This window comes from Delphinapterus leucas, unplaced genomic scaffold (assembly GCF_059928025.1).
Source record: "Delphinapterus leucas isolate spDelLeu-1000000601 "Yukka" unplaced genomic scaffold, BTC_Dleu_Yukka2 spDelLeu_asBTCV2_sq25, whole genome shotgun sequence".
Taxonomy (NCBI): Eukaryota; Metazoa; Chordata; class Mammalia; order Artiodactyla; family Monodontidae; genus Delphinapterus; species Delphinapterus leucas.
Window position 1 is genome coordinate 1,018,313 of NW_028322234.1, and position 27,655 is coordinate 1,045,967.

At 53.3% G+C, this 27,655-nt stretch overlaps 2 protein-coding genes across 4 annotated transcripts in view; one reads left to right on the plus strand and one right to left on the minus strand.

Annotated features, from left to right (window-relative positions):
• Nucleotides 1-4,220: 4,220 nt before the first annotated feature.
• LOC111169841 (regulator of G protein signaling 14) lies at nt 4,221-18,060 on the minus strand. 2 transcript variants are annotated; one of them, XM_022564382.3, is made up of 15 exons: nt 17,880-18,060; nt 10,995-11,016; nt 10,628-10,806; nt 10,175-10,267; nt 9,946-10,089; nt 9,443-9,586; nt 9,215-9,326; nt 8,775-8,887; nt 8,111-8,314; nt 6,102-6,178; nt 5,728-5,872; nt 5,569-5,650; nt 5,420-5,466; nt 5,227-5,341; nt 4,221-4,944 (listed from the first exon to the last, which is right to left on the minus strand). In XM_022564382.3, exons 1-15 carry the CDS (start codon nt 17,922-17,924, stop codon nt 4,742-4,744), a joined length of 1,725 nt encoding a protein of 574 aa, XP_022420090.3. In that variant the 5' UTR covers nt 17,925-18,060; the 3' UTR covers nt 4,221-4,741. The 2 variants fall into 2 exon arrangements, with proteins under 2 accessions (XP_022420090.3, XP_022420092.3); XM_022564384.3 differs by having other exon boundaries at nt 5,728-5,854; nt 17,880-18,059.
• A 3,126-nt stretch (nt 18,061-21,186) lies between these two features.
• Nucleotides 21,187-27,655, plus strand: part of LOC149744005 (vesicular integral-membrane protein VIP36) — a 37,122-nt gene continuing 30,653 nt past the window's right edge. For both annotated transcript variants that reach the window (XM_089905101.1, XM_089905100.1), the window contains exons 1-2: nt 21,187-21,415; nt 21,586-21,704. In XM_089905101.1, the coding sequence (XP_089761227.1) occupies nt 21,202-21,415; nt 21,586-21,704 (333 nt within the window). In that variant the 5' untranslated portion in view covers nt 21,187-21,201. The remainder of the gene's footprint in view (nt 21,416-21,585; nt 21,705-27,655) is intronic.

Here is a 27,655-nt window from a genome sequence, read left to right on the forward strand (position 1 = left end):
ACTGACAAGGCCAAAGTCTGTGGCCAAAAGAGCTGAGGCTGCTTTGGGCTTTTCTCAGAAATCACCTCTTCCCCCGCAGTTCCCTTCCTTTCATGGCCCCAGCCCTATGCCCTTCCTGCTGGCCTCAGGCACCAGGCCTGAACGGGAGGCTGTGGACTCCCAGTTGGTGGTCCCAGGCTCTGGCTTCTGGGTTCCAGACCTGAAGCTCGGAGGTTGGCTTCAGACTTCAGGTCCTGGCTTTCATGCTCTGGGCCTGGAGCTTGTCTCCAATTTCTGGGGTCCCCACTCTGGTTCCGGCCTCAAGTGGGCTCCAGTATCTGAGTTCCAGTCTCGGGCTTCAGTTTTAGACATCAGATGTCAAGCTTGGGGCTCTGGTTCTTGGCGCTGGGCTCTGGGTTCTGAGCCCTAATCTTCAATTTTAGATTCCAGACACCAGGTTGGGCTTCTGGCTCTTGCCTCCAGGTTCTGGGTCTGTGCTTCAGGCCCCAGATCCAGGCTTTGTGCTCCAGATTCCAAGCTCCAGTTCCACACTCCAAGCTTCAGGTTTTTGGTCTGGGTTCTGGGTTCCTTCAGTGCTTTGGCAATGGGGCAGGAAGATGGGGGCCTCCTCGGCTTGTAGGGTTACCCCGGTCCACCAATCTTAGCTGGCCACTTTGTCCTAGCAGCTGGCACTCTGGGCTGGCCTGCAGGTAGGACGCTCATTCACCTCCTTGGCTTTCTGCCTCCGCTTTACCCCCAAGTCAGTTCTCTGGAGACAGGAGTTGAGATGGTCACAGAGCACCACTCACTCAGTCCCTCCCTGCAGGAGTCACAGGACACATGCACATGTTCATGTCCCTAGCTCTTCTTGGACACCCCCAGGACCATGGTGGACATGAATGGCGCCCCTGTGGTTGTACAGTGGTATGGGCCTGTGCCCAGCTCTGGCTACATTTGACTCACTGTAACCAACCATATGTGTTCCTCCCCATCTGGGCCTTCATTTCCCTGTGGAAGCTGAATTCCAGCCTCTAATCCCCCAGAAGTCTGAGTCACCTGATCACCAGACCAGGCCCCCTACCGGGTGCACTCTGTGCTCGCCCTTGGGGGTGGGGTGGCTGTCCCCAGAGAACAGTGCATCAGCACTGGCAGCCCAGCTCCAGGTGAGCAGCCAATGCCTGTAACTGCCCCCACGCTGGCCCAGAGCCAAGGTCACTGTGTGCCCTGTTCTCACCCTGTGCCCATCCCATACCCCAAGGCTATTAAGGTGGGGGGTGGGGACAAGAGACAGATTCTTTCTTAGAGGCTTGGAGCCACATGGGGTTGGGCCCCAGGGGTGTCCTTGAGGAAGTCACGCCTCCTCTCTCAGCCTGTGAACTCTGTAGGATGGGGGTGTTGGAGGCTGCAGAGTGGTCAGCAGATGTGTGTTCTCTCCCTTCCTTCACACTGGGTGCTGGGTGAACAGGCCGACTCCTCTCCGGGCTTCCCACCTGGTGGGATGAGGGGAAGCAGCTCTGCTAACTTGCCCGACCACCCAGGAGTCCACCTCTGTGCAGTGACTTTGAAACATGGCCTCAGGGGTTAACCAGCTGGTGCTCCTGGCCCCCTTCCTTGTAGCTGGGGCCTGGCCAGGCTGGGACAGTGAGGGCTCAGGGCTGCTTCAGGGGGCATGATGGGGAGGAGATCACGAGGGGATTGTGGCAGAGGGACACACCCAGCCAGTCAAAATGGGCTGAGGGGGCAGTGGGCTGAAGCCCCTAATGGAAGAGTTGGGTACCACTTCTGGAGAAAGAGATGGCAGGCCAGCAGTGACAAAGAAGTGGCTTTGGGGAGTTCTTTGTGATATTATAATTATTTTTAATTGCATCCTTTAAAAAATATTAAAGCAAAGGTGAAAGTCTCCTTTGACCACTACCCCTTCTTGGTCTGCTTCCCATCTCCCTGTCAGGTTGGTATGTATCCTTCTAGAACATTCTCTCTCTTTTCTGTACATTTATAAGTGCCTGTGTGTTTGTGGTTTATATAAAGGTATCATGCCATGTTCATTGCTCTGCATTCTCTTACCAAACTGTCTTGGAGAACCTTCCATGGCAGGACATGCTGTACCCAATTCTTTATCTGCTGTGTGGTATCGCAGAGCATGTGTGTGTTACCCTACCCCCCACCCCTATCCACTTTTGCCAGTTTTCAGGCAATAGACAACCCTGCAGCGATGGGCCTCCACGTGCCCAGAAGTGAGTGATTCTCTAGTGGCACTGCTGGGGTCATATGCTGTGTGTTTTTAATTTTTAGCAGAAATTCCCAAACTCCCCCCAACCCAGAGTAGCCACATCAATGTGCCCTCCTCTGAGAGGGCCCTGGCTCCCCAGTGGGGGTTTCTACAGCATCCAGGCCCTCCTTGGTGTGTGTCCCTGAGTCAGACAGCCTGAGTGCTGGTGACACCCCAGCGGCAATCCCCTGCATGATGCTGGACTAGTCACTTACCGCCCTGCAGCCTTGATTTCATCCCCACCAGGCTGTTTTGTTGTGAGGACAAAATGAGATAAAGGATGGAGCATGCCTAACTTGGACACCTCGGGAGATGTGAATTCCTCCTCCTGTAGGGGCTGACCTCTATGGAGGCTCTTCTACCTAGGCTTCAGCCCTCTGCCCCTCAGCCCATTTTGTTTGGCTGGCTTGGCCCAGCCCTCTGGCTGTTGAGGTCATCTCATGAGCCAGGCTTGGCTACTCAGTGTGGTTCAGGAATGACCCTCTGACCCCAGTCAGAATCCCAATCCTGGTCATTTTCTACCGTCCTTTGGGGATTTGCAGAAAGGACATGCAGGGAGAGAACATGCGTGCAAATGAAGCCAACACAAGAAAGCAGGACTGAGATGGATGGAGATTCCTGACTAAAATGATCTAAACTCCTAAATTTACCCAGCCCAGTCACTCCTAGACTTCTTCATTAGATAAGCCAATGCATTCTTTCAGTGTGTGTGTGCTTGTGACTCTGAGTGGGATTTCTAAGACTTACAAACACAGAAGTCCCGCTTCATTGAAGGTCTCAGCTTATACACCTCAGGAGAGCTTTCCTGGTCACCTTGTGCTATGGTCTAAATATTTGTGTCCCTCTGAATTCATATGTTGAAATCCCAATGCCCAAGGTGATGGTATGTGGAGGTGGGCCTTTGGGAGGTGATTAGGTAATGAGGATGTAGTGAGATTAGTGCCCTTACAAAGAGACCCCAGAGAGCTCCCTGACCCCTTCCACCATGTGAGGACACAGAAGTTGGCTGTCTACAACCTGGAACAAGGTCCTCACCAGAACCCCACCATGTTTGTACCTGATATTGGAGTTCTGACCTCTAGAACTGTGAGAAATAAATTTTTCTTGTTTACAAGCCATGAAGGCCCCCTGAGGAAGGCTTGTGCTCGACTTCTAGAGAAAGGCCAGCAAACCGCACTGATCTCTCCCAGGAACTTCAAGGGTGAGGAGCCAGTTACAAGATAGGGGGCAGGTATGGGGAGCCCCTGGCAGAGGGCACAGAAAGTACAAAGAGCTAGAGTGGGGAAGAGAGCTCAACCTGTTGGAGGTGGTCAAGAGGGCCCCTCACTACCCCAGTGCCTTCTCAAGGCTCCTGCGTCCCCTTGTTTCCTCTGTCACAGCAGCACCGGGACTGAGTCTAGCTTCTCTGCCCCCAGGCTGGGGCTCTCCTTCTGGGGTTCTCCCTGTTCCTCCTCCCTGTGTGGGCTGTGGGCTTCTCTGGCCACTGGGGGACAGAGAAGACCACCCAGCCAAAGCAGGCAGGGGGCAGAACCTGCCCCCACCACAAAAACCAGTGTCCTCCTCGAGGCCTTTGATGAATCCAAAGTAGCCCACCGCCATGTCTACAGAGACACTTTCAGTCCCCAGTAGAAACAGGACAGTGACCAGACACTACTCAGATTCAGAGAACAGCACAATGACACCAGCAGAGGCACAGCTGCCCAGAGGGGTCTACCCCTCCCTCCTCTTCCTCCCTCCCTCCCCTGCTTCCTCCTTCCCTCCCTCCTTCTCTCTGGCTGTCTCTGCCTGTCTCTCACACTCACACCCCATACTCTGTGCAGTCAGGAAGACAGGTTCTGACAACAGGAAGTCAGGGGGTACATCCTGAGGTCCCCAAGGGCTTCCTGGCGTTGACCCTGGTGACAGAGGCAACACAGTTTGGGGGTGGGGGCGGCACACAGGGTAGACTGGCACACAAGGAACACGCCCTATGGCAGAATAATAATTATTATTATAACAATATCATACATCCAGGACAAACCCAGCTGCCCCAAGCCAACTGCAAAATCCAAAAGTCCAGTAGCATCTCTGTGGGTAGAGGGAGGGGCTGCCTGCCTGCCTGCACCCCCAGACCTTACTCATACCAGCTCCCCGAGGAAGAGCCGACCCCTCTTCCTACTCGTTGCTGAGGCCTGGCACATGGTGGGGAGGCTGGCACTGCCAACGCCGCCCCTCCATGTTGGGCACACCTGCACTGGGGGCTAGGCCCACTTCCCCCTGGTGGCCTGGCAGCAAGGGATGGACGAGCAAGCCTGTAAGGGACCAAGTGGTGGCAGCTGTGGAGTGTCACTCCTCTGAGTCGCCTCTCCATCCCCTCCCAGCTCTTCCTGCGGGCCTGCCCGTGGCAGGAAGGGGCCAGGGACACTCATGGCACAGACAGGGCATGCAGAGCGGGCCCATGGCATGCTTGGCCCGCCAGGTGCCATGCAGCCGGCCTGGACGGTTGGGCAGCTGTCAGAGGGCCGAGTGCGCAGTGGAGTCTGAGGGGCTCCCCTTGGGCTGGGCCGCTGATTCAGTCTGTGGTGGGGCTTCCTGGGAGTTGGCTCCTTGGGCAGGCAGCTGCAGAAATTCTGGAAGCACCAGGTCCTCTTTGCGCAGAAGGCCCCTCTGGTCATGGGCTCCACTGCTCTGCACCCGGTTCAGCAGCTCCACCAGGCCTGGGGATGGCCGCAGAGTCAAGGGGACCATGGGTGCAGACCCACCTATGCTAGCCTACCACAGTCCTGCTGCCCTTACTATGGCCACAGCCTCCCTGACCCCAGCACCAATGCCCCCATCCCGCCCCCTGTCCCAGCCTTTCTGGTCCCTCAACCCCAGTGGACCCTGTTCCAGCCCCAGTGACATCCACGCCTCTGCCTCAGCTCAAGGCTCTCTAAGGCCACCCACCCTCAACGGTCCCCAACCCTTCTGGTCCCTAGCCACCATCATCCCCAAAGTACCTTCAATGTCACAGGTCTGCCGCTTCCCAGTGTTACTACTGGGTGCCTGGGCCAGCGAGTTCAGGGACAGTGGAGGGAGGTGGGCGGCCTTGTCCTGGATTGTAGGCGGGCCACCCTGTGAGAATGTGGGGTTAGAGCCACAACCGGAAGGGGAGGCTGGAGGGCAAAAGAGGGTGCCCAGTCCCTCGCTCACCTGGCTGAGGCAGGGGGATATGTCGCCAGCTTCAGTGATCTTCACACCTGTGGCAGAGAGGGCCACCGTTCCTGTCTGCCTCTCGCCTGGACCCCCTTCCTCTTGGGCCAGAGCTGTCCCTTACGAGCCCCTGGGCCAACGTCCCTTACCTGGGAGAGTGTCCAAAACCAATCTCTCGGCCGCCACCGAACTCACTAGCTTCCTCAGATCTAGCGGCTGCTTCTCGCCTGGCTGAGGGGACAGGTCAGCAGCCCGCGGGACAGGCAGCCCGCCCCGCTCCGCCCCTGCCCCTCGGCTACACGGCTCACCCGACGCAGCGCCACCTGTTGCGGGCTCAGGCCGTGCTTCGCCAGGATGGGCTGCAGCGCCTCCTGCAGCCGCTTGGTGGGCTTGGCGGAGATCCGCACCACGCGCTCCAGCGCCGCCAACTCGAGCCTGCGCGGGACCCTGGCGCTGCGGAAGGTCGGAGAGCCCGCCGCGCCTCTCCCCCAACCCACCTGGGACTGGCCGGAGAGAGGGTGGAGCCTGAACTGGGGAGGTGGGACCTCTTGGGGGTGGGGCCTTAGCCTAAGGGGCGGGGTTAGCACCAGGGGCAGGACTTGGAGGGAGAACAGCAGCCAGAACTGGGACCCAAACGAGTGCTGGGACCCCCGGACCCTAGACTGGAGCGACAGACACTTACTCGAAAGTGATTCTGTTCTCCAGCCGCACTTCCTGGTCCGCCAGCACGGTGCAGTCCTGATCCAGGACCAGGGCCTTCTGCAGGAGCCAGGCAGGATCTCAAAATTCCTTCTCCTTCCCTCCTCCCCCATCCCCGGGGTCTGAGGGAATAATCATCACTTCCTCCCAGGGCCTCCACTGAGGCTCCCTAAGGGCCAGAGGGAAGGGCCGGTGGCCGGGTAAGCCATAGAGATGCCGACAGAATACAAGACCGGGCTGGATCAGAGCCTAGTGGCAAGAATGCTGGACATGGGGCTTCTCTGGTGGCGCAGTGGTTGAGAGTCCGCCTGCCGATGCAGGGGACACGGGTTCGTGCCCTCGCCCGGGAAGATCCCACATGCCGCAGAGTGGCTAGGCCCGTGAGCCATGGCCGCTGAGCCTGCGCGTCCGGAGCCTGTGCTCCGTAACGGGAGAGGCCACAACAGTGAGAGGCCCGCATACCGCAAAAAAAAAAAAAAAAAAAAGAATGCTGGACAGACTTGGAAAAGGAACAGAGTTATGAGAAACATGGAGGTGGGGTGGGCACGAAATGGTAATGGGGCTGCTTGGTTAAGGGGCAGGCTTAAGTCCTGGATCATGGGGCCACCTCTTCCTGAGCCAGGTCAGGATCTGCCTCCTGGACAGCTGCCCCTTGTCCCTCAGGCATGGGAAAACCAACTGGACCAGCTGGACGCATTTCCTCCCTCACCACCTACCTTTGGTCAGCCACCCAGGCCTTGTCCCTTTTTTTTACACTTGTCCACTTCTCTCCATTCCCACCTACTAAGGACACTTCTTGTCTCCTCACTGCAAAAAGGGCTCTTCCCCGCAAGACAGCTGTGAGGCCAGAAAGATGCGAAGTATCTGGCACACAGTAGGTACATAAAAGTAGCTGTAGTAATTACCACCCCTGGAGGCCCTGCTGCCTGCACCAGCCCGGGGCTGGGAGGCAGCCTCTTCCAGGCAATAGGCCTGTGCTGTGCTGCAGGGACAGGTGGAGTGTGGGTGGTGAAGTTATATTTAGCAGACATGAAAACCCATCAGGGCTGCAGAGGCTATCTGGGTGGCCCAAGAAAGTGGGCAGAGCTTCTCTTACTGTGGCCCTCATACTCCCATGCTCCAGGCCCCTGAACCTGCCCTGCACTTCTTCCCACCTGTGCCTGGAATGTCCTCCCCCCACAGCTCTGCCAGGCAAACTTGTCCTCATCCTCATCAACGGCCACCTCTCCCATGAAGCCTCCTGGGACCAACCAGAAATGCCTTCCTTGACCCAGAAACTCTCTGGAACTTCAACTCCTCCTCCTGATCACATCCTGCCTAGCTCACCTCCAGCCTTTGGACCTGGAGGACAGAACTCAGCCTGGCTCCCTCTGGCCACACCTGGCAGGGGCTTAGGACTGTTTACTGGGTGAATGAAATCCTGACGCGTCTCCCTGGGATACAGCATCCTTCCTTTAGATTTCCCCTTATTGGATGGTTTAGTTTAAGTGAATTTTGCCCTAGCCTCCTCTTTAAAGCTATGCTAGTTTGTACCTAAAGGAAAGTTTTTCATAGGTTGGGTGCAGTTAGGTGCCCCTGGTGGCAGAGGAAGTAAGGGATCCCCAAATGGCCATTTCAGGGATGGGCAGTCTGAACTCTGGGAGTGACAGGGAAAAACTCAGCTCCAGCAGTGGTTTTCCCCTACTCTTCCTCCCAGAGACTATCACAGTGAGGATGATGGCTGAAGCTGGAAACCAGGATGGGAATGGGGTGGGGACAGGATTTTCATGGGATGAGAGTGGATATCTGAGTTTGAGTGAGGAGTTGGTGCTGGGTTGATTTGGAGTTGGGCATGGGGCAGGGGGCTGGAGTTAGGAAGGGGGTGGGGATAGGGGATGGGGCTGGAATTAGGAGTGGAATTGGTGTTGGGGTCATGGCTGAGCAGAGACAGGAATGGGGGTGGGTTCAGGATCAGAAAGGGAGTTAGAGTTGGGGAACAGGCCAGGTTCGCACCTGCTCATTGCCCACCAGGTAGACCTTGATGTCAGGTAGAGAGAGGCCTCGTTTCTCACAGATGCCTTCCAGCATGTCACGGATGGTGAGGCCAGGTCGGGCTAGGGCCAAGGAGGCCGTGCCATCAGGCAGGTACACGCAGCAATACTTCCCTGGTCGGCTTTCACTCTCGCCTTCTGAGCTCCCAAGGCTCTTCCGGTAGCTCTGATTCAGAGCAGGTGTCAAGGGAGGTGATGTGTACACACGCAAGGACACACAGACAGGTACACAGAAGACGTAAGCTCACTGGGGCACACACAGGCATACACATGCCCAAGGGCACACTTGTAGGCAGGCAGGATACATCCTCCTACAGGAATACATGTATGCTCACCCAAACGTATGGGCACCCAGAGACGGGTCCACCCACTGACTGCTACACACGTGCTGTACACACCTGTGCACCCACACGTGCACACACATCAGCTGAAGAGGATGTGCACCCATAACATGCATGGGGCCCAATGTGGTGAGGACAGGAAGAAAGTGAGGAGGCTGAGTGGTTGGCCATGTGGATCAAGTGGAGGATGAAGTGGGGCCGGTGACTTGGAATGAGGGTGGCCACACAAAGGGGCCTGAGTAGTGGCCCGAGCCCACACCACGTCTCCCCCAGCAGTGGGCTCACCTCAGATTTGCTGCTGACAAAGGCAAGAAAGCCGAGGTCCAGACTGGCAGAGGAGTTGAGGGACCCCTGGGACTCTCGGCGCAAGGCTGAGTTTGACGCGCCGCCCCCTAGTTCTAGGGGAGAGGGAGAATGAGCAGGACAGCCCCTCCCCCAACCCCTCTGCCGGGGCCTCTCCCCAGCCAGGCGGACCCTGTTGGAGCCCTTTACAGGGGTCTAACGTGGTTTGGGTTCCTGGAAGCTTCGCTGCTGAGGGGGGCTTCCCAAACTTCTGGGGTCTAGCGTGGGAACCGAACCACCAGGGGAACATGGGGGTCACACGGACCTGCATTTCGATTTTCACAGTCCTAGAGACTGCGGGACCAGTAGGAGGAAGAGGGTGTTCTCCAGGCTTGCCCAGACTCCCGACCCCGCTCATCTCTGCGGCCCGCTCCTGCCCTCACCTCTGCGGAAGGACAAGCGGAGTGGGCGGCCCCCAGGGCCCTCCGCAGGAGGCAGCTGCCCCAACTCCTCCACGCCCAGCGGCAGCGACTTTCCGGGCTTCAGCTTCGGCTTCTGCAAGATACAGGGAAGCCACTGGCACTGGGCCGGGCCCCACCCGCAGGCAGACCGTGGGCACACCCTCGCAGATCTGCACCCGGTTGCCTGCCCCCACAGGCTGTCGTCCGCACCTTTCTCGTGGCGTCAGGGCTGCCAAGGCGCGAAGAGCCAGGTTCCCGCAGGGGGCGACCCTCGGCCTCCGCAAGGAGGCACTCGCGATACAGCGGGGATTTGACGAAGCGTGCATAGCTGTCAAACTTCATCAAGTTGAAGATCTGCGGAACCGGCGCCGGGGCGGTGAGCTGGAGTGGGCGCTCTGCGAGCCGCCAGAGTCCCAGACCAGGCCCTGGGGCTTGGCGGCGTCCGCAACCTAGGGAGCAAGGCCCTAGCCCTTCCTTGCTCCAGGTCCCGCCCCTAGTCCCTCCTTCACTGTCTCCTCTAGTCTTACCTCTGACCCGCGCCCTGCCCAACGTTTAGCTGGGTCCCAGCATCCAGATTTGCACTCTTCCCCACCCCATCCCCACCATCTCTGCCGCTCAGGGTCCGCCGCTGGATCTGGCCCTGCCTCTGCTCCACCGAGCTCCCTTCCAAGGCGCCACCCCTTATCTCAGGCCGCGCCTCCGGGACCGCTCACCTGAAGCTGCTGTGCCCGGAACATGTCCGGTCGGGGCTCTGCCAGCACCTCCTCGCCGAGCCAGGCCTGCCTGTCGATGTTCACAGGGCTCAGTGCCTGGCTGGACAGAAACTCCTGGTAGATGTTCCGGGCCTCCTGAGCTAACTGGGGCAGGACGGACAGGAGAAGGTCAGGGGCATGGCTCAGGCCCTGGTCTCATCTCGCCACCTCAGTTCCCCCTTCTCCCCACCTGCTGGGTGTCGCTGGCGGGGATCTGCTGGAAGCGCTCGCAGGCCTTCCAGAATGTCACGTTCTCAGCACTGAACTCCTTCTTCAGGAACTCCTGGGGGTGGGGAGAAGGAGGCACAGACACAGAGGCGAGACACAGAGACCCAGTCAGGGGATGTGGTCCAAGAGATTGGTATAGAGAGAGGGCCAAGAGGTCAAGCCAGACAGATAGGGTCAGACAGGCAGATGGGATGAGATCCGGAGGCACAGAAAGAAAATAAGAGGCAGAGAGAAGGAAACTTCCCAGCTGGGAGAAGAGTAAGAGAGTGCCAAAGAAAGGCCAGATGAGGCAGCTGACAGAGGAGTCCCACTCTGGCCAGCCTGAAACTCCATCCATGCCCTCTCCCATGCCCCCCACCCTTCCCCCCATGGTGGCCACTGCCATCTGCCCTCCCTATCCCACCCCAGGGCTTACAGTGAAGTAAGCCAGGCCCAGCGGGTCCTGCAGCAGCCGCTCGAAGGACAGGCCCCAGCTGGCCACAGGCTGCTCCTCGGTGGGGAAGGGGCTGCTGGGGCCACTGGGAAGGCTGTGGATGCTGAGGGAGCTGCCTCGGCCCTCTCCCTGGCCCTGGGGCCCCGCCGTGCTGCTCAGCTCTGCAGGGGGATGGACAAGTGCAGCTAAGCCTTGCAGCCTTCCCCAGCCCCTGGCCCAATCCCATCTCAGGTACTTTTCCTGGAAAGACAGCAAATGGCAGGGGTATCCCCACGCTGTTTCCACATACGCCCCCCTCAGCCCCCACCCCCACCCCAGCCAGGCTTCCTCCACATACTCTGTCACTTACCTCCATCTGAGACAGCCACAACCTACAAGAAACCCGAGGTAGAGAGTCAGAGTAGAGCCCAGGGTGGATTCTCAAGGGATAGTTCTAGGCCCAGCCCCCAGGACTGGAGCTGTGTTCTCTGCCTGGAGGGCCGCACTGGGCATTCTCAGCCAGGTCACTGCTTGCTCAGGGTTTTGCTCAGGCTGCCCCTGGCTCCCCTTCCATCATGTGCCAACCACTGTGTGCACTGGGACTTATACCAGGTACACCCCAGTCACCCCTGTTGACCCCCAGCACCCACTGGGTGAGCCTGGGTGTAGAGCATGGTGGGTAGGAACACAAACTTTTAATCTTGTCTCTGCCACTTACTAGTTGTATGACTTTGGGCAAGTAACTTGTTTGTTTCCATCTGTAAGTGAGGGATGATGATAATAATAGTTAACTTACTTCCTGGGCCTGCTGTGAGGATCAAATCAGTTTAATATATTTCCAGCGTCTAGAATAGTGGCCAGCATGTGGCAGGTGTTATAGCAATGTTTGCTGTTGTCTTTGAGGAAGGAGAGGTGTCTCTGAAACTGATGATCTCCTTATTGCAACTGCCTCCTCTTGGAAACACCCCACCATGGGCAGGGCATAGGATGCTATTTTATAGTAGAGAGCAGTGGTTCTCAAACTTTAGTGTGCATTAGAATGATGGCGGGGGGGAACCTCCAGAGATTCAGTTTCAGGAGAGCCTAAGACTCTCCATTTCTGACAAGATCCCAAGCACTGATGCTGCTGGTTATGGACTACCCTGTGAGTAGCTGTAGAGGCCAATCCCTTCCTCTGCGCATCCCCCTTTCCCCCACATGCACAACTCTGACTTCTCTGGGAATCCCAACCATTAGTGAAACAGAAAAACCCTCCTTTCAAAATGACTCTTGCAGTGGTTTCCCTCGGTCTTCCTACCTTCCTAGCAAATCCTCCAGCTTCCTCATCATCTATACACACAAGGTGGTCTCTACCCCTCTCTGACTCTGTTCTGGGCCCTTTTTCCCTCCCACATCTCCCCAGCTTCAAACACACATAGCCAACTTCCTGCTGACATCTCCACCCAAATGCCCCACAAGCCCTTCCAACTCAGCCAGTCCCAATTGGAAACCACCTCTGCCACCACCAAAGCAGGGCACGGAACCAACTTCCCTGAATCTGGTTTTCTTCCCATCACCTGGGCTCCTAACACCAGGGCTTGACTGATCCCCAGTTCCTTCCTCCCTCTCACCTCCTACATTTTCACTAGGTCCTGTCACAGGAGCTTCTGCCACCTGTCCCTTCGTTCCATCCCTACTGGAAACAAGTCTGCAAACATCTCCTCCCCAGGAAGCTTCTCCCTGCCCTCCCGGCTGGAATCTCCCTCTCTGTTCCCCAACCTGGGAGCACCCGGGTCACACATCTGTGGGCCAGAGCTGGCCTGCAAATAAGTAGGACATTATTAATATCAGAAAGTTTTTGGTTTTTTTTAACTTTAAAGGGGTTTCCCACATATGAAAGTCAGGAGTTTTACATGAAACCCCAGCTTTCTGCCCCAGCTACCTTGAGCTTCTTCCCAGCATGGCAACCTTGGCTGGCCCTGAGCAGCAACCGCTTTCCCTAGAAGGGGTTCACACTCTCCTCAGAGGTCTCTGGGGCCAGTTTGATGCATTTATGTTATTTATGGAGGCAGGCCCCAGACTACCTGAGTTCACATTTGTGCTGTGTGACCTTGGGCAGAGTACTTTACCTCTCTGTGCCTTAGTTTCTCCCTCTATACAGATGGGGCAAATAATGGTCAGGACTTCAAAGGCTTGCTGTGATTAAATAAGTTAAATATACATAGAAAGAGAGCTCATAACACTGTCTGGCATGTGGAAAATATTCAAGGAACATTACTATTATTGTTGTCGCATTAGTATTGGTGTCTGGCCCTGCTTCAGCTTTCAATTTTGCCAAGCCCTGTGGTCTAGGGAAGAACACAGGGATCGGGTCTGTCAGACACGGATTCAAATCCTAGCCCTGTCCTTCTCTAGTTTTACAACCTTGGGCCCCTCCCTGAGCCTGCCTCCAAGCTGGAGCACGGGGCTAAGACGTTATGGAGGAGGAGGGAAAGCTTGTGCAGAGGGAGGCTGGACGTGGAACTACCCTGCACGCCCTCCCCTGGCTGCCCCAGCCTTCGCCCTCCTGCCTTTGCACTTGCCCATCTCACAGCTTCATGGGAATTCTCTCCCGGGGCTGCAGGACAAAGTCTCAACTCCTGGGGTGTGTGAAGGGGACAAGTTGAAGCCCAAGGTCCCTTCCAGCTGTTCTTTCCCTTTCATGGCAGCTGCCCTCATGCCTGCACCTGCCTGTCCCACGTTCTTCCTCCCCAGGCTGCTCTGTGGCTGTTCCCAGTCTTGGTTACTGCCCTCCGTCCTGGTCTCCGGGAACCATCCTGACTTTCCCCTCCCACTCCGCGGTGGCCACCTGGCCCTCCCTCTTCCCCGCACCAAGCACACACCGGGCCTCTCTCTGGCCCACCCTCCAACCCAAGACTCAGCCTCTCCCTTGCTCAGGGCTCTCCACGGCACTTTTCATGTGTCAGGGGGTGGGGCATGGGATGCTCTTGGGCAGCCCAGGACCCCAGGGAAGGCAGAGGGCCCTGGGCTTGGCTTCACTCCTATTTCATTTTGTTCTTTACATCCTGTTGAATAGATGGTGTCTTTATGTGGGGCTGGCTCCCAGGCCCTCTTCCGGCCCCACTCCTCACTCTGGGAGGCAGAGCAGTTGCTGGGTTGCCGCTGAAGCTCTGCCTGAGCCTGACTAATAAACCCCTTCAGCCTCCCCCATTGCCCTCCCCCTCACCTCCACCCTACACTTCATCAAACTTCTATTTTCCCCACACCCCTTCACACTCCTGCTTCCTGCTTTACTGTTTCCTCTGCCTGGTATCTGCTCCTGCTTCCCCCACCTTACAGCTCTCCAGTCTCTGCCTGTTGACATCAGTCTTCCCTAAACACCAGTTGCCCCAAATCCCCCTGCCCACCACACTGCTGCCCACCTATTTGTAGGCCTCTCCCCTACCAGCCTGTAGCTCCTGGAGGGCAGGCCTATACCATAGGAGAGAATCAGCCTGAACTCCCTCCTCAAAGAGCACTCTCTTTGCCCAGGTGCTCCCAAGCAGCCACAAGGGCCCAAGTTGCCCTCCCCTGCCCTCACGGGAGGCGCTGGTACCCCCTTTGCCAGGGATGCTTTGACTCCGAATGCCCCATGCAGTTCTTCCTGGGCCCCTCTTGCCCCACTAGATATTAATAACCTGGTCTGAGACAGGACGCAGATCCAGAGGTGGCAGGGAGCGGGGATGGGGTCCAATTCCAGATTGACCATTCTGAGGCAAGTAACTTCCCTTCTCTGGGGCTCAATTTCCCCCTGGGTAGCATTGGGCTCAGCATTCCCAACCTCCTGGAGCTGCCAGGAAGGGTGAGTCAGCGAGGCCCCATTTGTGAATGTGGCAGGTGTGCAGCAGGGAGAGTGGCATGCTGCTGCTGCCACTGCCTGGGGCTCTGATCTGCCCAGGCTCCTGGGTCTGGGGAAGTTGTGCTGAGCAGGGCTGGCCTTGCCCCACCCTGGCTTGCCTGAGGAGAAGTGGTGAGTGAATGGGAGAAAAGGGGAAGAAAGGAGGAGGAAGGGTGTGGTGGCCAAGCGGCAACCCCAACCCATGCTCTGGACTCAGTTTGCCAAACATTTTTCCTTGGAAATGGGCCCTGGGGGAGCCACTGGTATCTGAGAATACAAAGATGAGAGTGACCCGACATTTCCTGAGCTCTCCGACAGACAGAGAACATGGACGGCACACATCCATGTCACACATCCAACCTCACATCCTTATCCTATGTGGCAGGTATTATTACGCCCATTTTACAGATATGGAAACCTTGGCCCAAAGAAATCACACAGCTGGGAAGTGCCTGAGCTGAAATTAGGGCCAAAGTGTGCCTGACTCTGGAAACCTAATGTCTCCCCTCCACTGAGCTGCCTTCCTGGGTGAACAGCAGACGTACCGGGGACCTGGAAGCCCCAGGGCCTCAGCCCTTGTGGCATAGATGGGCAAGGTCGATTGGGGTAAAGGGCTCAGGGGCTCCTGGATGAATTCTGCCCCCTGGAGGGGTGACTTCAAAGGGAGGGCTGATTTACTGAGCATCTTCTGGGCTCGGCCCTCTATATCATCTTATTTCATCCCGGCTTGGGGTGACTGAGGCCCAGAGATCCTCTCTGGGTAGACCCACTGAGAACCCTGGCTGCCTGGCTCTTCAGCCTGAGTCAGCTTTGTGGAGCTGGCCTATGGCCCTGAGCTAGACTCCAGGAATGTAGGCCAAGGTACAGTGGGCTCTGCTTTGCAGGTCTTCCTGTGCAGGGAGACTAACTGGGCACCCTGAGAGTGACAGGATGCAATAACTGCTCCTCTCCAGGCTTCAGGCTCGCCAGCCCTTGGGCCTTGTCCCTGTACACACATCCTGTTTCCCTGCGTGTAGGCCTTTCCCCATGCTGTTCCCTCCTCCAGCTGGCACATCGTTTCAGGACATCTTCCACACCAACAATGCACGAAGTGAGTGGAGAAGTTTGTTCTCCCTTCCGGTCTTCCTCAAGCTTTCTCTATTCCTGACCTACTGCTCTTACCCAAACCTTAATTTTATTCTGGTATTTGCGCTCGTGCCTTTTGTGCCTTGCCAGACCAGGAGCTGTTTGAGGGCAGGGGCTAGGGCGATGGGCCTTGGTCTTGATGCCTGGGACAGGGCCAGCACCGAGCAGGCCCTAAGGAGGGATTATTGAATGAATGCATGAGTGAACAAATGAAGTGGGAGTTGGGACTCTGTGAAGGCATCTCTGGGAGGGAGGCTGGGAGCCATCTGTAAGTGACAGGTTTCATTGCAACCCCCTGACAAGCTGAGTGGCAGAAAGACGAGGCTGACAAATGAAGTTGCCTCAGCAGGTAATGATGGTGGTGGTGGGTGGGGTTGGTGGCAGGAGGAGGTGGGGGAGGACGGAGCCAGGCAGTTCTGGGAGGTGGAGGAGACCTGGCATCGAGTCAGATTGGCCTGGTTCAAATGCGGGTCCCTCTCTTGCCAGCTGCCCTTAGCACGTCATGTACTCCTTTGAACCTCCCTTAGGAGGTGACTCACGGAAGGAGGCTGACAGCTGGCCTACATCTATGCATATCCGATGCTGGTCTGTCCCTCCCTGTCTCAGCTGAGTGTGGCCTCAGAAGGCTGCCCGATGGCCAGCAAGTGGCCAATCTGTTACCCTCGGGATTCCAAGAGGTGGCACAGAGTTCAGAATGGGTCTGGAAAGGGCAAAGATAAACCTGTGTGTGAACGTCGCTGAGAAAAGCAAGTCCATGGGCTTGCAGGGCTGGGGGTAGAGCTTGGGGGCCTTCCCTGCTCTGAATGACTCTTGAGTAGAGAAGCTATAAGTTGATGTGGGATGGGCAGAGGCTGGATCTCTCTCTGGGCCCCCTCAGCTGCCCTGCAGTTCTGGACACTGCCCAGAAGCAGCAACCCAGTTGCCCTCTGGGGTGGGCGTGGGAGTGGGTGTGTTCCTCCTTGGCCTGGATGCTTTGGGAGGGGTGAGCCAAGCATCATGCCTCCAGGGAGTGCGAGGCCCACGGATGCTCGAACTTCCAAAGTCATTTTGATGGTAGAGATAGTGAGGTGGGGGACATGGCCAGCTTGGAGGGATTTGCCTCTCTCCTGCCCAATAAAGAGATGCTGGAGGAAGAGGTATGGAGACAGGTCTTGGGAATTAGGAGGAGGAGTAAGGGTGGGGAGTGGCTCAGCTTCTTGGTGAGGCAGGGGATCCTTGAAAAGGGGCTGAGAATGAAGGGGGGCATTGGGCTGACATTTATGGAACCCCCATGGTGGGTCAGGGGGCTCATATTCATTATTCCACTTAATCGTCTCAGCAAGACTTTGAAATCCATTTCAAACTCCTCCTTTTATAGATGAAGAAACTGAGGGTCAGAGAGGACCCTCTAGTAAGGGACAGCAGAGCTGAGATTAGAACCCAGGTCTCTCTGGACCCATTGGCTTTGTCCCACAGTACTAGGCTGGGGCTGGGTAGGCGACTAGGACACTGGACTTTCTGGAGTTTTTAGGAGGGGCTGGGACTCTGCCAAGTGGCCTGGTGTCCTAGGGAGAGAAGAGAAGACCGACACAGCCACTTCCATCTGCTGAAGCGGGTCTCTTCAAGGGCAGCTCTCACCTGGATGCCAAGCAGCCAGGGAGAGGATTTAGCAGCAGCCAGGGGCACCCTAGTGCTCAGCTCCCCCTACCCGTCCTAGTAGCCCAGGAATAGAACAGACAGAAGCTGTGCCAACCGGGCCTGACCCTGCTGACCCATCCCAGGCTGCCCAAGGGCTGCTAGCTCTGGCAGGAAGCCTTTGGAGTAGGTCTAGGTGGAGGTCAGTGACCCATTAAGGGCTGCCCCTTACCTGACCTTGGGCATCAGGACACTGGGTGAGGGAGGGGGCTGAGGTTAAGTGAGGTATGGGGGCTTGGGTCCCCGTAGGGGTGTACAGGGGGCAAAGGGCATGCCAGGACTCCCTGCTACCCTAGGATGCAGTCAGCCCCAGATGGTGCCAAGGTAGTAGGTAAGAGAGCAGTGGGGACTGGGCCAGAAGCCTATGCCTGCTCTCCTCTGGCCTCATCACCGGAGTGGCCCCAGGTCCCCATCAGAACCGTCTGGAAGGTCCTGGGATGAGGGTGCCAGGTTCTACCACCTGCTGCTGCCTCTCCCCAACTTCTCCCGCCCGCTGGCAGCATGCAGGCTCTAGCCCAGCCCTGCCGGGTGTGCCTGTTGGGCTCCACCCTGGGTGTACCCACCCCCTCCCTGTGGGCCTGGCCTGGAGCCCGCACTCACCATGCGTCCGTTGGGGACGCCCAGGTGCTTGGGCTTCCCTGGCATGCCGCTGCTGTTCACGGGTCCCCACTGCGGGGGGCGCCCACCATGGGGACTGTGGGCAGCTCTGGCCAGAGCCTGCACAGCGAAGGGCAGGCAGCAGAGAGAGAGCCCAGCTCCGCTCCTGCGGGCCCTCACATCCTGAAACACCAGCTCACTACCTCTTTTCTCTTCCACAGGAAGTGTCTCTATAGAAACCGAACCACAGAAAGAAGCAAGGTCTAAGAGAGCTAATGCTTCTTCCTACACACACACACACACACACACACACACGTGCGCGTGCGCACGCGCACACACACATTCACACGCACATACACATGCTGCCAATGCACCCTTGGCAGTGCCCCATGCAGGCACCAACACACAGCAGAGGCCTCTGTGTGCCCAACAAGGAGCCCAGCCTGGTCTGGCCAAGCCTGGGGAGTTCCAAGGGCACATCTGGGCACACAGAAGTACACATTCACACACCTAGGCAACTTCATACACCCTGCAGGGGCTACCATAGACACAGGGACATGTGTACTGTGAGGTGAGTGTCCACTTGTGTACTTTACTTAGCACATACCTATCCCACACCGGCTGTGTGCTTGGCGTGTGCACACTCAGCACCCCTCCCCCAGCACTCGTGCACATGCAGTTACTACCTCTGTCCTGAGACATCTCCAGGCTGTCCTTTGCAGGCCTGTTCCTGGGTGTGGACAAACAGATACATTGCATGCATGGTCATGCACACACAGACCCTTCAGGTGTACAGGTTAGAAACACACAGGTTCTCCCTCATCAGGAACACCTGAGCATTCGGTCATATGTATGCACAGCCCTTCGGACATGTGCATGTGACAGACACATCTGCCTGTCACATATGAACACAGGCACATATGAACTCAGACACCCCAGTGACATGTGCAACCAAGTATGCACACGCTCGCCCACCTGGGCAGGGAACAAATCAGGCGCATCTGTGCCCAAAGACACGTGTGCGTTTATAGTCATTCACATAAAAGTCCCACCTTGGTGTAGTACTGTCGACTGAAGAGGGACACCCTGCTTCCTCAGCCTGGCCCAGTCCTCAGTTGGCCTCTTTCTTACATGTGCCTGTACCCACTATGGGACTTGTATTTTACCTAAGTATGGGCTTACTTAGAGCCCTCAAGTCACCCACCACTCCAGTTTGGACCCCTCTTTCTACAAGAATAAGATGACACCCCTCTTTCATATTCTACCCTCTACTCCACTGCCCCCTTCTAGGGCCATGACCTGAAACCTTCAGAGGTGGAAACTGAGTGATTCTTCACCACAAATTCATGTCCTAGTCCTCCTGGGCACACAGCTAAACTTTAATTTCCCAGGCTCTCTCACAGTCAGGTGTGGCCATGTGCTAACTAGTTCCCACCAACTGAATGTGAGTGGAGTGATGTGTGCCAAGGCTTTTCAGCCCTTTGTGTCCTCCACATTCTCTCCTTCCCCTTTAGCTGACTGGATACAGAAGATGATGAAACCCTAAGGGCTTGTGGAGCCACAAAAAGGAAGGAGCCTAGGTCTCCACATTAGTGTAAGAAGGCAAGCCATCCATCAACCAGGAACACCAGCCTTGGACTGTTAAGGGAGAGAGAAATCAACTTCTTCTAGCTGTTTTACACATTAGAGTCTATTTGTTATAGCAGTTAGCATTATCCTAGTTAATATACCTCTTCACCCAGTCATAACTCACTTCTTTCCAGACACCTTGTTCCAGGCCAGACAGACAGAGGGATTCAATAAAGTCAGACTTGGTGTGTGTATTGGGAGTTGCATTTGGGCCTGGAGCACTGCCAATGGTGGTCTTAATAAGGTGCATGACGGTGTCAGTATACCTGTGATGGGGGGTGGCTGTGCCATGGATCAGGGCCTAGCCTCATAGGGGGTTTTAAAGTTTACAAGCTCTCCCCCCTAACATGACCTCTAGACCAAACATTCATTCTTTCACCAATTATTTATTAATCAACTTTATGTGCCAAGCACTTTTCTAGATGCTGGGGATTAAGTAGTGACTATAGCTGATAAAAATCTAAGCCCTCATGGAGGTCTAGTGGAATGCACATGTCCTTGTTTGCACAGATACAGATAAATCTCTGAAATATACATACATATATATATCGCTAATTTAAAAAAGATGTCTCAGCACTTAATCCTGAAGAAATTCATTCATTCAACAGGACAACTTCTTAAAGGAGCAGGAAACCAACTGTCCCACCCTGTGATCTATAACAGGGGTCATTAATTCAAGTGTCTAGAAGGGCCAGGCAGGTGCTGTAAATTAGTGGCCAGAGTGGAGACTAGCTTAGAAAAGTAAGGCATTTTTAGCAGGGCAGCCCCATGAGCCTAGTGTGGTTGGGTCTTCCAATTTTTCCTGAGAAGCTGGAAATTTGGATTTTTAATTTGAATTTGTCTCCTGATCTAAAATATCGGTAGTTAAGTCATTTACTGAAATAGCATCAGCAAGAGCTCTATTTGGCTGTGGGCCACCAGTTTTCCACCTTTGCTCCACGGCCAGCTTTCCCGGACCTTTCCTGGACGCTTCCTGCTGCGCCAGGCAGGCACTACAATCGTTTGGATACGAATGGGCCCCAGCTATCACTGGGACGGGATTCGGGTCTGCTCCTCCTGCTGAAACCCAGCTGGGCCTGAGGAACTGGGAATGCTGGACGCCATCAAGTAAAGGAATTCTGTTTCCAAAGGCGTGGAGCCAGAAATGGCTAAAAAGTCTCGCCCTAGTGAGTTCTAGGCGGCGCGGGAGTTGGAATTCTAGTCTCCGCCTTCAATTTAGAACTCACTTCTGCTTGGACTGGGAAAGGTTACTCCAGGGACGCCACCAGTGGCCAGAGGCCAAGAGAGTTCTAGGCTTCGTCTTCCCAGCCCGCGCGAGCGGCCCATGAAAACTACAAGTTCCAGCATGCCCCACTTCACAGACGACCCTCGCGCTGCCCGCCGACACAAATCATCCCTCTGCTCCCCGTTGGCCCACAAGCCGAAAGTGCTGTTCTATGATTGGTTGCTGCTCTTGTCGCTCATAAGAACCCATTGCTGAGGGTGGCTGACAGGTGCCTCGCAGCCGCCAAGGCACTCGACCAGGATGGGAGGCTGCTCAGCAAATACAGCCGCCGTCTCCACGGCAGCGAGGCTTTACTTTTGCTGGCAGTTCCCAGGTGACACTAGGGTTGGAGGGCTTTCCGGCCGGAGGCTATTAGATGGAACACCCGGAAGGCGGAAGTCCTAAGACGGAAGTGGTCGAGAGGAACGGAGAATGGCGGCGGCGGCGGCGGTGGCGGCGGCAGGCTGGGTTTGGCGCTGGGGCTGGGGCCGGCGATGCCCGGGGAGGCCTGGGCTTCCCGGCCCCGGCCCTGGCCCTACTACACTTCTACTTTTTCTCCTGTTTCTGGGGCCGGTGGCTGCCGATATAACTGACGGCAACAGTGAACACCTCAAACGGGAGCATTCGCTCATCAAGCCCTACCACGGTGAGGCCTGGGGCGGGAATGAGTTCAGGGTGAGGGCGAGGCTGGATGGGGTTGGGGAAGGGGTGCCTTTTATTCTGGTCAGAGCAGTTCTGTGGGTTCCCTGCCTCTGGCAAAGCGAGTCCTGGCCTGGCCTTTTACGCACCTGTCTGTGCCCGTGTCTCTGCCCACAGGGGTCGGTTCCAGCTCCACGCTCCTCTGGGACTTCCAAGGCAGCACAATGCTCACGAGCCAGTACGTGCGTCTGACTCCTGACGAGCGCAGCAAAGAGGGCTCTATCTGGAACCACCTGGTGAGTGGTTCCCAAGAGGCTAGGCAGAGCATTAAGTAAGCCACTGCAGTCAGCAGCCTAGACCTGAGCTTAGTTTGAAGGCCGCCCTTCCCTCCTCCGCTCCCTTCCCCATCTTGGTCACACCCGCCAGTAATAACAGGTAATGACAATTGAAGTAACCATGTGTAAGGAGCTGTGCTTGACATTTCGTACACTCTTCTTACTTCATTCCTTCAAAAGCCATGTGAAGTAACTGATGTTATCTCTGTTTCACTGACTAAAAAGCTAAGACTCAGAGTTGAAAGTGCCTTCCCCAAAATCACATAGCCAGTAAGTAGTGGGGCTGTCATCTGCCTGAACTGAACCCTCTCATTAGTGGGATAAATGGAACGAGTGGGGTCTTCATTGGGTATTTTTTGTGTGTTAGGCACTGACTTTAACGTACCTTATCGCACTTAATTCTCAAACAGACTGATGTAGATGGCTATCCTGAGTCTTTGCAGAGCTAACAGACAGCGAATGGCATAAACAACGTTTAAACTCTGATCTGTCTCATTTCCAAGCCCAGCAATTTATTTGCTACACTTGACCCAGCCTGGACAGTGGAGGAACCCCTTAGAAATACTTGCAGACTCAGTCCCCTTCCTTAGTGCTTGATTGAGGGTCTAGTCATCAGTGGACTCATGGGCAGTTTAGCTTCTGTGACCTTTGCTGCAGAGGTTAGGGAGCCTCAGGTGTCACTGGTGTGTCACATATAAGCAGTGGCCAAGATCAGCTGCTGCACAGACTCCACACCAAGGAAGGTCAGGAAAGGGGTGAAAGGGGAATAATTGGGGGGCAGAATGTATTCCTTCCTCAGCCTGCCTGATCCCAACCGTTCCCATGGCCTAAGCTGTTGGCGAGTGTCCTAGTTTTCTTTGTTACCCTGCTCTTTGGTCCCTTCTGGATGACGTCCCCATTTAGTTCTGAGAGCCCACACTGTCCTTGTGTTGCCTCATCTGCCTGTTACCTCAGCTCCACCTCTCCTTCCAGCTAGGGGCATCTGGGGATACTTTGTTTAGCTTTCACTCTGATCCTCAGAGCCTGGGGACTCCTGTGAAGGGATAAACATGCATTATGTCTGCACAGTCCGGCCCCTAGTGCCTGACATTTCCAGTCATTCGCTCTGTTAATTTTGTTCCAGCCTCTCTGGCTACCTTCTTGCCTCAGGACCTTTGCACTTGTTCCCTCTGTCTGGGACACTGTCTCCAGTCTCTTCATGCTTGCTTGGTTTCTTCTTATCTGTTAAGTCTCAGCTCGAGTGCCACCCACTCAGAGGGTACTTCATTAACTATTTCCCCCGGAGTCACATTCTGTCACATTTTTCTGTCATATAAATTTTTAAAAAAATTTTATTTTATATTAGAATATAGTTGATTTACAATGTTGTGTTAGTTTTAGGTGTACAGCAAAGTGATTCATTTATACATATATCCATTCTTTTTTCAGATTCTTTTCCCATAGAGGTTATTACAGAATATTAAGTAGAGTCCCCTGTGCTATACAATAGGTCCTTGTTGTTTATTTTATATACAGTAGTGTGTATTTGTTAATCCCAAACTCCTAATTTATCCCTCCCCCACGTTTCCCCTTTGGTAACCATAAGTTTGTTTTCAAAGTCTGTGAGTCTGTTTCTGTTTTGTAAATAAGTTCATTTGTATCTTTTTTTTTTTTTTACATTTCACATAGAAGTGATATCATATGATGTTTGTCTTTCTCTGTCTGACTTACTTCACTTAGTGTGGTAATCTCTAGGTCTCTCCATGTTGCTGCAAATGGCATTATTTCATTCTTTTTTATGGCTGAGTAATATTCCATTGTATATATGTACCACATTTTCTTTATCCATGTCAGTGGACATCTAGGTTGCTACCATGTCTTCACTATTTTAAATAGTGCTTCAGTGAACTTTGGGGTGCATGTATCTTTTCAAATTAGAATTTTGTCTGGGTATATGCCCAGTAGTGGGATTGCTGGATCATATGGTAGTTCTATTTTTATTTTTTTAAGGAACCTGCATACTGTTCTCCATAGTGGTTGTACCAGTTTACATTCCCACCAACAGTGTAGGAGAGTTTCCTTTTCTCCACACCCTCTCCAGCATTTACTGTTTATAGACTTCTTTTTTTAATAGTTATTTATTTGGTTGTGCTGGGTCTTTTAGTTGTGGCATGAGAACTCTTAGTTGCGGCATGCATGTGGGATCTAGTTCCCCTGACCAGTGATTGAATCCAGGCCCCCTGCATTGGGATCATGGAGTCTTAACCACTGCGCCACCAGGGAAGTCCCTGTAGACTTTCTGATGATGGCCATTCTGACTGGTGTGAGGTGATATCTCATTGTAGTTTTTTTATCCTTAGGTAGCTTTTTATTATATCATCATTCAAAGGAGCGTATGATAAGAGAGCAGTGGTATAAAGTGCTAAAGAAGATCAGGAGAGAGTTGACTTGTTGACTTCAGGCTGGGGTGAACATGGCTTCACAAAAGAGGTAGCCCATGAGCAGAAGTAGGTTTCTTCTTTCTCGAGAAACCAGAACCCCTTTTGCTTTCTCCCACAAAACATCCATTCAGAATACTATTCTTTGCCAAAAGATAAAATTTTGAAGTCATCTGAGGCCATCAAGGAATTACATAACAAAAATCATGATAGGTTTCCAACTTTCTTCAACATGCAGGGTTACCTGCTCCTTCGTGGAAGCTAGAATAGTGGTGGCTGTGGTCTCGGGTTCCATGCCTGGGCCAGTGGAGGCAGCTTCCTGATGGGTCTGTGGTTGCCTCTCCTCCACCAATGAGGCCTGCTCAGGAGCTGGCATTCCTCTTTCCAGGTTAGGCAGCGGCCATTGTCACCCTGGGGATCAGGAACATCAGCTCCAGGGGTCGCCTCTGCGGCACCCCAAAAAATTTAAAGAGTGCCGCAGCCGAGCGGCTGCCTGCCTTTCCTTCTCCCACCCGCTCCCTACCCGGAAGTGGCTCTCCTCCCCAACCCCCGCCCACCCGGCAGCGGTGGTGGCCAACTTGCCCCTCTACTCTTGCCCGTGGTGCCACCCCAGAGCCCCCTCTACTGCTCAGAGGCCGCTGCCACCCACCTAGCCGCCTGCCTGCCTGCTCAGCCACCCCCTCATTCTAGTGTTGATGTGCACTTCTCTAATAATCAGTGATGTTGAGCAGCTTTTCATGTGCTTCTTGGCCATCTGTATGTCTTCTTTGGAGAATCGTCTATTTAGATCTTCTGCCCATTTTTTGATTGTATTGTTTGTTTTTGATATTGAGCTGCATGATCTGTTTGTATACTTTGGAGATTAATCCCTTGTCCATTGCTTTGTTTGCAAATGTTTTCTCCCATTCTGTGGATTGTCTTTTTGTTTTGTTTATGGTTTCCTTTGCTGTGCAAAAGCTTTTAAGTTTAATTAGGTCCCATGTATTTTCAGATAACTTTTTCTTTTGCCCTCACTGTGTGGCATGCAGGATGTTAGTTCCCCAACCAGGGATCAAACCCGGGCCTCCTGCAGTGGAAGCGTGGTGTCCCAGCCACTGGACCGCCAGGGAAGTCCCCATGTTTTCTGATAACTTTTAAAAATTATAATGTAGCCTTATATTTTTCAAGGAAGTGGGTTCAGCATAACATTAAAAAAAAATTTTTTTTTAAATGAGGTACAAATAGTGCTGGAACTGCTAGAAATTGGTTCAGTCCCAAGTAACTTAATTATGGTTGGAGGTAGTTGGTGGTTGGCAGTGTCACAGGCTGAGAGAATTCTGCACTTGCCTTCATCAAGTTTTTCAGTCTGGAATATAATTGTGCTGTCTTTCTTCCCCCGCCTCCCGTTCAGTGGAATCTAAATATTGCAATTTGAGATCCACTCTTTTATTTATTTATTTATTTTTGGTATCTTTATTGGAGTATAATTGCTTTACAATGTTGTTAGTTGCTGCTGTATAAGAAAGTGAATCAGCTATATGTATACATATATCCCCATATCCCCTCCCTCTTGAGCCTCCCTCCCACCCTCCCTATCCCACCCCCTAGGTTGTCACAAAGCACCAAGCTGGTCTCCCTGTGCTGGGCAGCAGCTTTCCACTAGCCGTTCATTTTACATTTGGTAGTGTATATATGTCAATGCTACTCTCTCACTTCCTCCCAGCTTCCCCTTCCCGCCCTGTGTCCTCAAGTCCATTCTCTACATCTGTGTCTTTATTCCTGCCCTGCCACTAGGTTCATCAGTACTGTTTTTTTAGATTCCGTATATATGTGTTAGCATACGGTATTTGTTTTTCTCTTTCTGACTTATTTCACTCTGTATGACAGACTCTAGGTCCATCCACCTCATTACAAATAACTCAATTTCGTTCCTTTTTATGGCTGAATAATATTCCATTGTATATATGTGCCACATCTTTATCCATTCATCTGTCAATGGACACTTAGATTGCTTCCATGTCCTGACTATTGTAAATAGTGCTGCAATGAACATTGTGGTACATGACTCTTTTTGAATTATGGTTTTCTCTGGGTATATGCCCAGTAGTGGGATTGCTGGGTCATATGGTAATTCTATTTTTAGTTTGTTAAAGAGCCTCCATACTGTTCTCCATAGTGGCTGTATAATTTACATTCCCACCAACAGTGCAGGAGGGTTCCCTTTTGAGTTCCACTTGAATAAGCCCAAATTGTACATCATTTTTAAAAATTGAACTTGTATTTTCATTTTATTTCCCACACAGAATTTTAACTTAATGCAGTATATTTAATGCTTGAAAATTTTACTGATTAGCCTATCATGTACCTCTGCAAATAAAATAAGTGTAATAATTGAAGCTTTTAACCTTGTTGGGACCTTGAAATTAAGTTTTAATATTTTCTTTGAGATTATTATAATTATCATTGGTATACAATTGATCAAAAGAAATGCCTTACACAATTACACAATTTTTGAATAATTATTACACAAAGTAAACATTTATTGAAATGCATCTCATCCAGCTGTCATCTCCCCACGCCTGTTTGGATGGATGTCATTGGCAGAATGAGAAGCTTTAGCGTGACTTCTGCTTTTTGTTCTTATCTGTGTGAATGCTGAGAACTTGTGTTTGCTTAAATAGTAGATGGAGATGCAGGGAGTTTTGTTATAGCAGGGTCACTCAATGTTTTGAACTTCTTTGGTTTATAAACCCTAAATCATGTAGTGATCTTTCATCAAAAATTTTAACAGTGTATCAGCTGACTGTTAGATTAGCTCTGCCTTGATGTGGATAGACCTAGAGACTGTCATACAGAGTGAAGTAAGTCAGAAAGAGAAAAACAAATATCGTATAATGCTTATATGTGGAATCTAGAAAAATGGTACAGATGAACTTATTTGCAAAGCAGAGAGTCACAGATGTAGAGAACAAACTTATGGGAGATTGGGATTGACATATATGCACTACTATAGACAATATAAAATAGATAACTAATGAGAACCTACTGTATAGCACAGTGGTCTATGGTGACCTAAATGGGAAGGAAATCCAAAAAAGAGTGGATATATGTATACGTATAACTGATTCACTTTGCTATACAGCAGAAACTAACACAACATTGTAAAGCAACTATACTCCAATTAAAAAAAAAAAAGGATTAGGTCTGCCTTTCACTTTATTGCAAGTCAAGACACAGAAACTACCTAACTGTAAAATGGTCTGTGACCGCCAATGATTGATTCTGATTTAGTTGGCCTGGGGGAGGGCCAGGGCATTAAGATTTCTGAGCTCCCCATGTGGCTCAGCTGTGCGGCCAGGATGGAAAACCATGGCCATGTCATGTTCTGCCCTCAAAATCAACTTCTACATCAGTTCTAGCCCGTACCTCATCTGCTTAAAATCCTTCTTTATGTTGTCTGTATCACAGTATTCTGTCTGATGATCTGCAGTCTTACCTGCAGTACACAGAGACTTT